General features: G+C 46.0%; 1 protein-coding gene across 1 annotated transcript in view; it reads left to right on the forward strand.

Moving 5' to 3' along the window:
- The window catches only part of C7H16orf89 (chromosome 7 C16orf89 homolog), a 112,891-nt gene that overhangs the window by 87,187 nt on the left and 10,980 nt on the right, over positions 1-14,724 (forward strand). The window contains exons 6-7 of the mRNA XM_083152018.1: positions 4,168-4,272; positions 6,134-6,214. Coding sequence (XP_083008144.1) covers positions 4,168-4,272; positions 6,134-6,214 — 186 coding nt within the window. The remainder of the gene's footprint in view (positions 1-4,167; positions 4,273-6,133; positions 6,215-14,724) is intronic.

Below are 14,724 nucleotides of genomic sequence, written 5' to 3' on the forward strand. Positions count from 1 at the left end.
AGCATAAGATGGTACCGACGCGATGCCCGCGATTTCCCATAGGAAACAATGTAAAATGCCTCAATTTACCCAAATCAACATAGGGAACAATGTTAAATGGGCCAGAGACTCCCAAAAAACCCCCATACCAGTGAAATGGCCCCCCAAAAATAGTTAACGCCACCCCACGATCAACGTGAACCCGAAGCGTGGCGAGCGGACGCGGATACCTGTGAAGCCCGCGAAGGGACGCGTTTACCTGTAAAGGTATCCGCGTCCCAGCGCGGGGCTCGCTGCGCTCGCCACGCTTCGGGCTCGGTGGCTCGCTGCGCTCGCCACACTAATCTGTTCTCAACTCCACGCCGACGTGGATAGTGGGGGTATGAAAAGGTCGGAGGACGCGTACCGCCGCCCCTCGCGGGCTCGCTGCGCTCGCCACGCTTCGGGTTCACGTTGAGCGTGGGGTGGCGTTAACTATTTTTGGGGGGCCATTTCACTGGTTAGGGGGGGTTTTTGGGGTCTCTGGCCCATTTAACATTGTTCCCTATGTTGATTTGGGTAAATTGAGGCATTTTACATTGTTCCCTATGGGAAATCGAGGGCATCGCGTCGGTCGCATCGCATGCAATTTTTTAGCCCTCATGCGATGCGACCGACGCGATTTTTTTACCTGCGATGCCCCAGATCAAGATCGTTGTGGCCGTGCTAGGAAACAAGTACCGATTATTGTGTTGATATGCTATGACCTGCAGCATCAAGTATCATTGTCTAAGATCCCCTCTGCTTTGTCATCTTTAATAAGGGTTACACAAGTAATAAAGAATAATTTGAACATATAGGATGCTACCATAAAAAGTATTTCCGTAACTTGCTATACTCACAGTTTTCATTGTAAAGACCCAATTTTCAATTGTATAGTCAACCATGGGTGATTTCATACCCCCACTATCCAACTACACATGGAGTTGATGTTATATAGTGTGGCGAGTGCAGCGAGCCACCGAGCCCAAAGTGTGGCGAGCGCAGCGTGCCCCGCGAGGGGACGCAAATTACTTTACATGTATTCTGCGTCCGCTCGCCAAGCTTCGGGCTCGGTTGCTCGCTGCGCTCACCACACTATATAAAATCAACATCATGCGATGTAAAGAAAAAAATCTGGCGCCCAGATATTACATAAGTACCGATAAATCTTATGTGCAGCCATCAGCAGCATATTGTGGGTGCTTTTTAGCACCCACAATGTATTGAATTTTATGCGGGGGGACTCTGAGAGCCTGGCATGGGGATGCTGGGCGCAGAGCAGGGGAACGCAGAGAGTCGGGCGGGAGGAGCCAGGTGGTGGGCGAATTAAAAAAAAACATACAAATGAATAAGCAGATGCTGATTGACTGAAAGAGCTCTCTTAGCAAAGCAATGGCTGCTCATTCATTTGTATGGTTTTTTTTATACTCCTGCACCCGGCTTCCAGCTCCCTGCAGTCCAGTTTCCGGCTCCCTCAGCCTCCCCCCCCCCCCCTTCCCCGTCTGGCTCCCGGCTCCCATCCACCTGCAGCTCCCTGGATTTTACTTGTGATAAATCGCATGGTATATATTGCATGTAAAAAATGGCACATCAATTGCCTAATCGGCTGTGAGCCCCCTGGGGTGCTTCCAGATAAATCAGGTCTGAAGGTATGGGGGCCTTTGAATATATTCTTGTCCTGTGAAGGCATCCAACTCTGGGGCAGAGTAATATACTGTAGGTGCTGAAGCTGCTGTAACTAACAGTGTTGTGTGCTACATCACAGGAGGTTAGTTCTGCTGGCAGCGTATGGAGGTGTGAGCAGAACCAGCCTACCTAATTGGCTAACTGAGTACAGATGAGCTACAGTAACAATTACAATTGCCAGCTGGTGTTTAATTGAATATATCCATAAGAGGGTAAAGGTGCTGAGAGACTTCAAAAAATATATATATATATATATATATATATAGTTTTTCTGACTTTAAGCCATATTCTACAAATTCATTTCAAACTTGGTGTTTGGAATAATTTCTAAAAGCAGTAGCTTAGTGTTCTATAACTACACTTGAAGTACTATAAACTGGGCCTTGATGAATATTTTCTGGTACTTCTTTACTTTCACGGCGCCAGCATGGCGCCGCGCGTACTTCCGGGTTACGCTCGCCACTAATTAAGTAAAATAAACTAAGTTAACGCCATGCCAACATGGATAGTTCATACCGCCACTATCCATGTTGGCATGGAGTAGATTTTAATTAGCGTGGCGAGCGTAGCGAGCCATCGAGCCCGCAGCGTGGGCGAGCGAAGCGAGCCCCGCAAGGGGACTCTGACGCGCGGCGCCATGCTGGCGCCGTGAAAGTAAAGAAGTACCTATTTTCTTTATTCTTATAGCTATCTCAGCACTATACTGTACATTAACAAAATATAACATTTTTCTGAATATTACATATCACATAAAGCTACATACCACATATTATATATCACATAAGGCAAAACAAAACTGTACAACTAATCAGTTGGAAAAGCAAATTACACATTAAAAGAGAAGAAGCACATACTGTACAAGACAATCTAGCTGCAGCCATATTAGTGAGGGGGCATGAGAAAGTCAGCCATGTACATAGGCAAACACAGGGGGGAGGTTCTGGTTGCCCGGAAACCCCCTCCTCTTGGCAAGTGCCTTAAATTGTGACAACAATAGCACTGGTATATAATATGATCAACAGAGTTGCCACCACATCATGCAATGTAAGGGACAGAGCAGAGCTGCTGCACATGCCTAGTGTACCAGATTCTTCTAGCACATTTATTGTATGTGTGGATCTAAAGCCCTCAAACATCGCAATGGACTAGAGAGTAGCTGCAAGGAAGAAGAGAAAGGAGATTTACCATGAAGTGGGATATTGTGAGCTTAGAAAGTGCAGTACTGGTTCTTATATGTTTGTGTATTTATTTATTATATGTTTAACCTTTTCCTGACCACTTATCTTATTTAAATGTTTGAAACAGCCTATACTATAGACCATCTGTACAGTTTCCAGTGTATAAAAAGAACAATTTTCGGGGATGTTACCGCTCCCCCAGACTTGCGTACTTATTCCAATGCCCTGCAGAGTGGGAGATTGTGGATTACATTTGGAAACCCCCCTCTAAATATCCTGCGTTTGTCATTGATGTATATCATGAGGAATGTACAATATGGGTAGGAGCTGCTTAGGGTTTTACAGATACACATGAGTAGCTTCAATTAGCTTTTGTAGTTATTAATAATGAATGACTTGGGGAAATATCAGGAAACTGCAGATGTTTTGTGTATTACAACAGTATAACTTCTGAATAATACATTTAAATCAGAGTTCTATAATAATTTAGGCTTGAATTTTCAATCTGACGTTTTACAATATGATCTATTGTTGTTCATTAAATATGATGCAACACTTTAGAGCATGGGTCCTCAAACTGCGGCCCTCCAGATGTTGTGAAACTACAAATCCAGGCATGCCTTGCCACAGTTTTAACACTTCCTTATAGCAAAACTGTGGCAATGCATGCTGGGATTTGTAGTTTCACAACATCTGGAGGGCCGCAGTTTGAGGACTCATGCTTTAGAGCATACTTGCCTTCTTTTGAAAACTAGTTTCAGGGAGATTATAGTTGGTAGTAGATTTTTGCACAGCACCCCATTGATTATATGGAGAGATTGTGAAGAGAGATTGTGCACATGGCACCAATAAGCGTGGGTGTGCACTGCTACATCTGAGAGGAATCTTTCAAATAAGTTATATACAAATGTAGATGAGCCCCAAAGCAGTTAGTAAGAGCTACTATACCTGGTAAAGTGCTGGGAAATGGCGCTGAGGATTCAATGTAAATGTATCTATCTCTCCCCCCCCCCCCCCAAAATGTAACAGTGTAATGTGGGCTAGGTGAAATTAGGGAGGTTGCTAGACTAATGAGGGAGAGAGGGAGATTGCTGCTATTTCAGGGAGTCTCCTGCAGAATGCAGGAGGGTAGGCAGCTATGCTTTGGAGTACAATTATATTGGACTTACCACCCAACATGAGTCACTATTTATAGTTCACATGATCCAGGCCTTTCTTGGAATAATGACTGCCAGTACATTTTGCTATAGTTTATCTTTTTTGTGCCATACAGTATACTGAAACATGATATTCTGTTTTACAGTAATGCTGTGTGGGTTATGCGGCTATTCAGATTTCTACAAACTAGAATGGATAAATAGAATCATCAGCTGGCAAGATCCTGTAAGTGGCTGCTTTGGGTATACAGGTAAGATTTATGTGCAAATCAGTCCACCCATATGCTTCATTTTGTCAATGTTCTAGAGCTGCAGCAGAAATCCAGAAACAATTATCTCTTATTGTTATCATTTCTATGTCAAGAATGAATCTTTTTCATAGAGTGTTTAGGAGAAAATTAATTCTCATTTAGCTACTATGGAGATGATTAGAACTACAATTTAACAAATCACATTTATAATTGTAATTTGATTAAAAGGCAATGTCATGTTAATTACTTTAATTCATGAAGTCATTACATTTTCTGATTTAAATATTTTGCCCTAAACGCAAATGATTTCCATGATTCCAAGTGGTCAGTTGGGAAAGCTTAGAATGGCGCTCTCACTAGAAGCTAAACCATAAGCAGAGTCATGTGATGCTTGGTCGGTTTAAGATATATTTAAAAAGAACAAAAACACCACATCTTCCAACTTAAAGGTTAAAATGTTTATACAAATAGCAACTTAGATAATTACATAGATGTTTATATGAACAGAATAATACCCGGTTACTTATCACTACATCTAGTATGATTCCTATATGAAATGGATTGGAACTTTAAATGCACCTTATATGGAGGCAATTGGGGATTTGTATTTGCCATAGTGCGGTGGGTTGATCTGCCATAGAGATGTTGTTGATGAGTAGAAAGAATTTCTATGTATTAAGTGAGATCATCTCTTTACCCAAGGAAGCACCAATGTGCATGCACCACCATGCCACATGTCTTCAGCTTCTTGTTACATGGAGGCAGAGAGTCTCCGTAAATGAGAGATGGAGTTCCTCAGGCCAGTGCTGCACTGCTACATATACTGGGGTGGGTCAATGGCTGGTGATGCACTGGCTAGAATCAGAGCTAGATTTACTCAATATACCACCCCATATACAGCCCATCACCTCTACAAGCAGTACAGTATTGGTCAGCAATCACAGCTTTGTAAGCAGACAGCCCTGATATACTGTACCATTACATAATCCCTCTCAGATCACATTAATGTGCAGAGGGGAAAATGTAAATTAAAAATGCTGTCCATCCCCCACCACATCAGCTTTTCAAACCTGCCAAATTTCTGTACTTTTGCCTGTAAAATGGCAATATAACCCACAGGCTCTTTATGCAGACTTGTATGTCACAACAATCTTCTCAAACACAATGATATTAATAGCAAATGGCATACCACTCAAGAATCCTTCTGAGTGACCATGGATAGGAGAGAAGTCAGTCATGCTTATGACATTGGTTGCAGGAGTACTTCGAAACTTGATTGAGGATAGTGACCATGATGGTTTTGGTAGTGGAGATTGCAGGCACTTGGCTCTGATAGAGAGAACAGATCTAGGTGACAAACTTTAGCCAAAGTTTCTGAATTTCTCAAAAACTTTTGATGATTACTCTGTAAGTGGTGTAACAGGGAGGAGGTTCCTAGATGGTTAAGGTCACTACTTCTACTTACTATGGCTTTACAAAAGGTACATATGGCTTGACAGTTGTTTTACGGATTTCGGCAGAAATAGTTTCACACTTAAGAGGTGGATTCTTTTGTATTTTGACCAGCCATGACACTAGGTTATAACTGACAACTTCGGTGTCCATTCTGCCCAGTGACGCTCCTCCACTCCACTCTAATCCACCCTCTTAGCCTGCTTCTTTTCTCACTGATGGAGCACCGGAGGCCCTCTCAGAATTTTGCTATGGGGCCCACAAAGGTCTAGTTACGCCCCTGGCCAATCCCTATAGCTCTATAGCTGTTGCTACATGCTGTGAATAACTGCAAACATAGAATCACTTCCTGTGTTGAAAGTTGTGTGTTTAATATTAGTATTGATATTCTTATTTTTCATCAATATAGGTGAAAATGGTGTTACTATGAAAACTGATAAAATAAATTATTTCCCAAAAAGAGTTAAAAGAAGAGAGAGAATGTTTTTAGGTATGTATACAAATTTACTGTAAGTTCCGCTAACAAAAACTTTACTTTACTGCGCTGTTGTGGCAATTATTGAAAATGATAAATCCTCTTCCAGAAAAAAGGACAAAAGAGAAGGACATGAATTTCAGTTGGGGGTCTCCATCAGGGCATAGGTAAGACTGCAGGGGAGGGGGTTAGCATAGGTGACGGGGCGACGGGGCGGCCGGTGGGGGGGGTGGTGGGTATGGGCGCCCCCCCCCCTAACGGCGGGGGGGCGCCCAAAACGTAGCTACGCCACGTAGCTACGTTTTGGGCGCCCCCCCGCCGTTAGGGGGGGGGGCGCCCATACCCACCACCCCCCCCACCGGCCGCCCCGTCGCCCCGTCACCTATGCTAACCCCCTCCCCTGCAGTCTTACCTATCGCGCTGCGCTGGTCCCGGCGGCTCCGTTCTTCTGCTGAGGACCACCACAAAATGGCCGCCCTCATACAGCAGACAGTTTCAGAGAACAGTGTGCTATATGGGGGCGGCCATTTTGTGGTGGTCCTCATCAGAAGAACGGAGACACGTAAGATACGTAAGTCTGCGGGGGATTGGGGGGGTAACTATAGCACCGCAGCCCCCGGCGCCCCCACATGCACAGCACCCCCCCGCGGTGGCGGGGGCTGCGGTGCTATAGTTACGCCCCTGGTCTCCATCCTTGTACACCGGGGAAGGGCTTTGTAGCAACATTTGAATAAAGTTGTGTCAATCTCTGCATCAGGCACTATGGGGCTTATTTATCAATGAATAATAAAACTTGTTAATTTTAAAAGCTGTTGCATATAATAAATGCTGCTCCAGCCAATCAGCTCCTGTCATGGGTTCACCTCCTAAATGTCATGTGTTTTATAAAATGATAGGTAGGAGCTGATTGGCTGGAGCACCATTTATCATAACCAATGAATTAATTAATTCACTAAGATTTTTATAACTCCTTGATAAACAGGCCCCTATAGGTCCACATCTTCACTTATTTCACTGCTTGATTCCAATTATATCAACCCTTATCTCTACTATTACCGTAATCAGAGAACTAGCGTCTGACTAAGGCTAATCTTATTAGTGCTTTGATTTCCAGATATTAATTTTTCTGTGTTAGAATATATATGTCTCTTTATAGGTTCTCACATGCAGGGTACTTTCCGCTAATTGAATACCTCTGGGGTGGCAATATTACCCTGCGGCGAATTGAATAACCATCTGGGTAATCCGATAGCAACAAGATTAAAGTCGTTTACACACCGGGCGGTTGTTCTATGCAATTTTAACTACATCATCAAAATTGCGTAGAAGGTTTGCCTGAATCGCCCTTTATGTACACAGTGGGTGATAGAAATGCGCGGCCCCACAGTGTCGCAATCGCCTGGATGAATAGACACTGCAGGCAAGAATATTTTGACTAGACACTTCAGTGTCTATTCGGCTGTACCCGCGGGCTGCTGCTGGGGATGGCAGTCACATCACGATTTTGACTAAGCAAAATTGCTTAGTCAAAATCGCGCAGCTGCAGCCTGTGTGTACACCCCTTTAGATTACGAATCCAAAAGGACAGATAATCTGTCATACAAGTGTTAAGCTCTTATGTACTAAACTATGAAAAGAGATAAAGTGGACAGTGATAAAGTCATACTTGCCTACTTTTTTAACGCCTCTCCGTGAGAAGCCCAAAGAAGAGACCAGATACTATGTGTCAGGGGGCGGTATGAGGCTGAATTCACCAAGCCCTGTTTCCATGAGATTCAACCATGGTTATTCGTTGGTCTGCAAGTGTTTGGCTTCATCTGCGGTGGTTTTGAGTCCTTGCTGAATAAGACTTGTAGTTGTTGGATGGTAACATCCCTACTTGTCTAAGAATGTTCAGTGGATTGTCTAGCCACTAAGAAGCCCTAATTCTCCTCACTACAGTATCTCTCAAACAGTTTCTAAGAATATTAAAAATGAATAATAAAAATTATCGAATATTAAAAAAATCTAAGAATATGGAACATTTTTTTGGGATACCAGTAATCCCCTACATTTGTGACAGTCAGTATTTGCTTCTATGAATCTAGTCTTGGAAATTTTCCCTGCATATATACATCAGCGCTTATAAGTAAGAAGTGTGTATATATTAGAGTTGTGCGGCGGCCACTTTTTTGGGTTTTGGTTTTGGATCTGGATCTCCCTTCGTGTTTTGGATCTGGAATGGTTTTGGCAAAACCACCCTTGTGGGTTTTGGTTTTGGATCTGGATTTTTATGAAAAAATGCTAAAAATGGCTAAAATAACAGAGGCCCTTATTCTGGTTGGTGCGGTCGAGCCGCATATGCGGCTGCGACCGCACCAGACGAATCCCCGCCCACCCTACGGATCGCCACGGCCGTCCGTACACGGACGGCTGGCGATCCGCATAAAAATGGTGGAGGCTACGCCTCCACCATGGTGGGAGCTGCCCCCTGCATTCGATGGTCGTCGACCATCGAAGGCAGGTCCGCACGCCGCGGCAGCTCCCGCAAGCTGAGACCACACGGACAATCGTCCGTGTGGTAGCTTGTATGGGGGCTGAAAGCTGACATCCGGCGACGTCAGCTTTCCGCCCCCATGAGTTGCGTCATGGCCTCATTACCATGCGTACGCCCCGCGTTTGCATGGGAACGCCCATGAAACGCGGGGCGTACACATAGGGAAATGAGGGCATGATGCCTCTCACGCCCCTATACGCCCCCTTTGCGGCGGACGAAATCCGTCTGCGGCGAAGGGGGCTGCACATGCGCAGATTGACCTCTGCGCATGTGCAGAGTAAAAACATCGGCGGTACGGCCGCACGCGGGCCGTACCGATCCGATTAGAATAAGGGCCAGAATTTGGGCCTGTTTTTGCCCCTAAAGTATTATTGACCTCAATAACATTAGTTTCCACTCATTTCTAGTCAATTTTTATCACTTCACAGCTTACAAAATTGTTTTCATTTACTGTAGTTCGGCCAAAAAGGTATACCGAGGTAGCTGGATGACTAAGCTAAGTGACAGTGTAACACCCTCACCAAGTGTAAAAATGTCACCAAACACAGAGATGTTTCAGGGGACATGTCTTAAAAGAACTAGGAGGACACGCTAGCGTCCATCTGAACAATAAAGTTTTCTCCCTCGTGGACAAGAACGGGCAGGGTGCCCGCGGGGAGAAGGGGAGACTACAGCCGTTAAGGGGGTTGAAGCCGGTAGAGAGAGAGAGAGGAGGGAAGAGCGAGGCAGCCGGAGGCTAGTGGGGAACTGCGCAGCAGAACGAAGTGCCGTACAGCAGCGGAAAAACTCACCCGGCAGCTCCGACGGGTCCGGTTACTCTGTCCGGGCAGCAGAGAAGGACGGCGGCTTCCACCTCTCGCCCTGAGCGGACGGGCTGACACCCGCTCGACGGGTAGTACCGCGCCATTACTGGGAGGCGCCAGAGACGGCCTGTCACCAAGGGGGCGGCACCCGAGACGCAGGAGACGGCCTGGCACAGCAGAGAACGACAGCCGGAGGCGAAGCAAAGACAGCCAGGGGGTGGTGAGTACCAAACCCAACCCTGGAAAGGCCGGCCAATACCTCATAGGGGCAGGATTTCACCCAGCAGCCAGTCTCACATCAGATCAGAGCCAGACTGTGAATCCCTGCGGGAATAGTGACAGGCAGGGAAAAGTAACTCAGTGCAGAGCTGAGTCTGTCCAGCTAAATAGCCCGAGCCCCTAAGCTCCGTATAATAGTGACATGCAGCAACCCAGACACACTGTTACTTGCACATAACCCACCTATCTAAGCAGCCTGCTTCATACCCTCCACCTAACAGTGACCAAGCCATAGCCTGAGGATAACCTGATGTGTGGGGAGACGAATACAGACTAGGATATATAGTGCAGATCACCGTTCAGGAAGTGGTTAAACCCGGCCGTTAGGGCCAGGGGACACCCGTAAAAGATACTGACGGTATAAGTGCAACATAGTCCCGGATATTCACTGTTGCTAGGGGAAACGGCTAAACCCGGTGGCTGAAACCAGGGGACGCCAGAAGAGCGATACTTATCTAGTGAGAACCGACCCCAGAGAGGAAATTATTTACAATAGGAATCCAAACTCGATATTCCTATCCAGAGGTTCTTATCCGCTCGACGGATTAGCTGGAAACTGTCATCACAGTCGTCCAGGAAAACAATTGCGACAGGAGAAAGGACTAACTACGCTACAGAAATCGTCACTTTCTAGAGTACATAGTAACGGTCAGATAGATAAGTGGTCCGCGGACTCTGGGTAACGGATCACAATAGCTACGGATAGAAGCAGAGGGAGCGAGAGAGGAAACACTGTAGCTAATTGGACCGTCAGTATATTCCAGTAAAGGAAGTTGTAAAAACTATAAATAAACTGAAATAAAAGACACTAAGCTCCTATTTAATAGACTTAAGGGAAAAGTCACATAGAACGTTGAAAAAGGTATAGCTACAAAATAGAAACTGTTTCATCTTTCGGATGACTTGTATAAGTTTTGTTATAACTCTAAACCTGTTACAGCAAACAGGGTAGAGGTGTTGAAAGTGTCAAACAGAATTAATGTGTTTACAGTAATCTAATTAATCTTTTAGAAGCGTGTCAGTACGATAGATAACCCAGTAAGGACAGTTTAATATGTTATACAGTAAATGGTAGAGTGTTGTGTTATAGCCTGTCAAGATTGAAAAGTGATTGCTGTTTCCATACTACCTTGCTTTGCCTATGACCATAATAAATCTTAAATTAAAAACACCACCGTTTGTACTTACCTGCAACGAAGAGAAGCATCACAACGGAGAAATCCGGAACCTAAAAAGAAAAGGTAATCAAGTGTAAGAAAAGGATTACAGTATATTACAGAGACAAAATTTTGGCGTCCACGAACAGGATTACGAAAGAAAAATGACAAGTCCCCAAAGCCCTGCATCGACATCAGGAAGGAGGTTCTTACCAGCAATAGACCCCTCACCCAATAAAAGAGTCAGCCCCATAATGGAAGCGTCACTCATTACAATGCCCTATTATTTTGGTGCCCCGTGGATACCAACGTATTCGGGAGATACTCGTACCCCGGGAACCACTACGTTTAAAGACTTCAAAGACCAGATGCTGTCTATGTTCAAAGTATACAAACTCGGAGACACGCAGCAAGTAGAGATACTGATGGGACAGTTGAAGGGTTCTGCTCGTAGGGAGGTCAAGTCATGGGCGGAAAAAGAAAGGCAAACAGCAGAAAACATATTTAAAAAACTTGCCAGCATCTTCGATCGGAGAACGGTGGCCGAGATCAAAAGTCGCCTATATGCAAGGAAGCAACGCCCTAACGAAACCCTCAGAGACTTTGCATTAGGGTTACAAGAGGCGTTAAAGACCATTCAAACACTGGAGCCACAGGGGGAACCACATGGAGATGAGACCCTAATTAACCTATTCATCGAAGGAGCTTCTGGAGAAGCGACGCGCGCCCAACTAAGAATGTGGAGGCGACAAAATCCAACGTATTCTTTTCCCGAATTCAAAGAGACGATACTACAAATTCTGGGCTTAGACGCAAGCATCGACCCCGAGAGTGAGGAGATCTTTGAGGTAACAGAAGAGACGGGAATAGCGGAGGCCAGCCGAAACTGGAAAGGCCCAGCCACTCAGCAAGCACAAGCGGAAAGAGACCCTCTCCTCCTAGAATTAAGTAAGAACATGATGGAGTTGGGGCGAGAACTAAAAGAGATCCGTCAAGAACAGACCGAGGCCAGACGCAGAGGGTGGCGGCAGAACGCGGGTGGAAGAACTCGCCCCCGCTGGGATGTACCCCGCGAGTATGGCCGAAGAGCCACCGACCAATTCGACGATCAAGGTCGACCGATCTGTCGGCGATGCCGGCAGAGTGGGCATATTGAACGGAACTGCCCGCAAGAAGTTTTAAACGACCAGACCCCGGGGAGGCGGACCGACCCTCGGGAGGAGACGCACATGTAGGTCCGGTACCAAAAGAGTGGAGGGCACACTATGTTGGCGAGTGCCCCCACTTGAACATTAAGATCAACAATACCATCTTGCCAGCCCTCGTCGACACTGGGTCGCAAGTGACGACGATTCAAGTTGAAGAGTTTGCCAAATACTGGAATCAGGAAGAACTCCAAGAAGTACCCACTAATTGGCTACAGCTGATAGCCAGCAATGGCCAACAGATCCATATTAAAGGGTACTGGGAGGCGGATCTGTGCCTTGGAGCGACCAAACTGGAGAAACAAGGGTTCTTGGTCACCACTGTGCAAAATCAACACATGCCGCCTGTTATATTGGGCATGAATACACTAAGGAACTGTCCAGAAGAATTGGTGGACCTCCTGAAGAAAGAAATGCGCCTCGCAAACCCGAAAGAGAGGAAAGCCTTACAACGAGCTGTTCGAGTGCTGGTAGGACAGCAGAAGTTTGTAAACAGTGAAGGTGAAGCGGGCAAGGCAAGAATTGTTGATCGACGCCCCGTGGTTCTCAGACCAAACTCCGAACACATCGTATGGTGTAAGGCGAAGATTGGACCTGGCGGTCAGGACTACGAAGCTGTCCTAGAATCCTGTGACCTCGAGGGGCGGAACCCTTTTGCTGTGGCCAGAACGTTAGCCAAGGTCGACCGGGGAAGGGTCCCTATTCGAGTGCTAAACCCTCATAACTACCCCATTAGACTCTTCCGGAACTGCCCAATAGCCAGCATTGTCCCAATCAACTTCCAAGATGTAGTGGAAGGGAAGAATCCAGGAGACTCCCAGGAGCATATCGCTGGACAGATAGTATCACCTGACGGCGGGCCCACGTGGTGGTCTGATATTCAGATTGGGGATACCAATACCCCGACGGAAAAAAAAGAGGAAGTCCTCCGCATTGTACAGAAGAATGCTGCCACCTTTAGTCAATCTCCTGCTGACTTCGGGACAGCGGAGGGTATCCATCATCGCATCCCGACAGGTACTCACCCGCCCATCAAAGAACGACATCGCCCTTTGCCCCCAACGCTATACCAACCTGTAAGGAAGATGCTAGCCGAGATGGAAGAGACCGGTGTAATCCACGAAAGTTGTAGTCCTTGGGCAGCCCCAATTGTCCTGGTAAAAAAAAAAGATGGAAGCCTTCGGTTCTGTATCGATTACAGGAAATTAAATGCCATTAACCATAAAGATGCTTACCCCTTGCCCCGGATAGAGGAGTCGTTAACTGCCCTCAAGACCGCCAAATACTTCTCAACTCTTGATTTAACCAGTGGGTATTGGCAGATTCCGATGGCCCCTGAGGATAAAGAAAAAACAGCGTTTACAACCCCAATGGGCCTCTTTGAGTTCAACCGCATGCCTTTCGGCTTGTGCAATGCCGCTGCCACCTTTCAAAGGGTAATGGAGCACTGCCTCGGTCATTGCAACTTTGAACTAGTCTTGCTATACCTCGACGACATTATAATCTTTTCCAAAAGTTTTGAACAGCACCTGAAACATCTGGATTATGTGTTCGGCCGTCTGGCTCAGAGTGGACTGAAGCTCAAACCCTCAAAATGTCACTTGTTAAAGCCAAAAGTTCACTATCTGGGACATGTAGTTAGCGAAGAAGGAGTGCAACCAGACCCTGATAAAATCGGGGTAGTGCAAGATTGGCCCATCCCCACTACAGTGAAAGAAGTCCGCAGTTTTCTAGGCTTCGCAGGGTACTATAGGCGATTCATAGAACACTTTGCTAAAATTGCCGCCCCGCTTCATGAACTGTTGCGAGGCAAAACGGGCCGAGAGAGAAGAAGTACATCCCCAGTAGTATGGGCTGAAGAACACCAAAACTCGTTCCAACAACTAAAGTCATCCCTGATAAAGGCGCCACTACTAGCCTATCCGGATTATTCCAAACCCTTCCGTGTCTATACGGATGCGAGCCATCAGGGACTTGGGGCCGTATTAGCCCAAGTGCAGGAAGGGAAGGAACGGGTTATAGCCTACGCCAGTAGAGGTCTGCGTAAAACCGAAAGAAACGCCGAGAATTATAGCACTTTCAAATTGGAGCTTCTGGCCCTTGTATGGGCTATCTCGGAAAAATTCAAAAATTACCTGTCAGCCACCTCGTTTGTCATAGTAACAGATAATAATCCATTAGCCCACTTACACACTGCTCATCTGGGGGCATTAGAACAACGATGGCTGTCCAGATTGGCCAACTTCCGGTACACCGTTGAATACAGAAGTGGCAAGTTGAATGGTAACGCTGACGCACTGTCTCGACTCCCAACTCAAGATGTTACAGAGCTGGAAAGAGATCCGGAAGAAGAGGTAGAAATCCCATACTCGTATCCCTCTAAAAGCGATTCCTTACTTGTAACCTCAGGGCCAGTAACTGCCAATGAAGGCCTGAACTCCGGTGACCTGGGTGTGGAGTCCGTAAACTTTGATTGCGAAGCCATACAGAAGGAGAGCTCAGTACTACAAGAGTTAATCAGCATAATGAAAAATAAAATCAGATT

This window comes from Crinia signifera, chromosome 7 (assembly GCF_055691185.1).
Source record: "Crinia signifera chromosome 7, ASM5569118v1, whole genome shotgun sequence".
Taxonomy (NCBI): domain Eukaryota; kingdom Metazoa; phylum Chordata; class Amphibia; order Anura; family Myobatrachidae; genus Crinia; species Crinia signifera.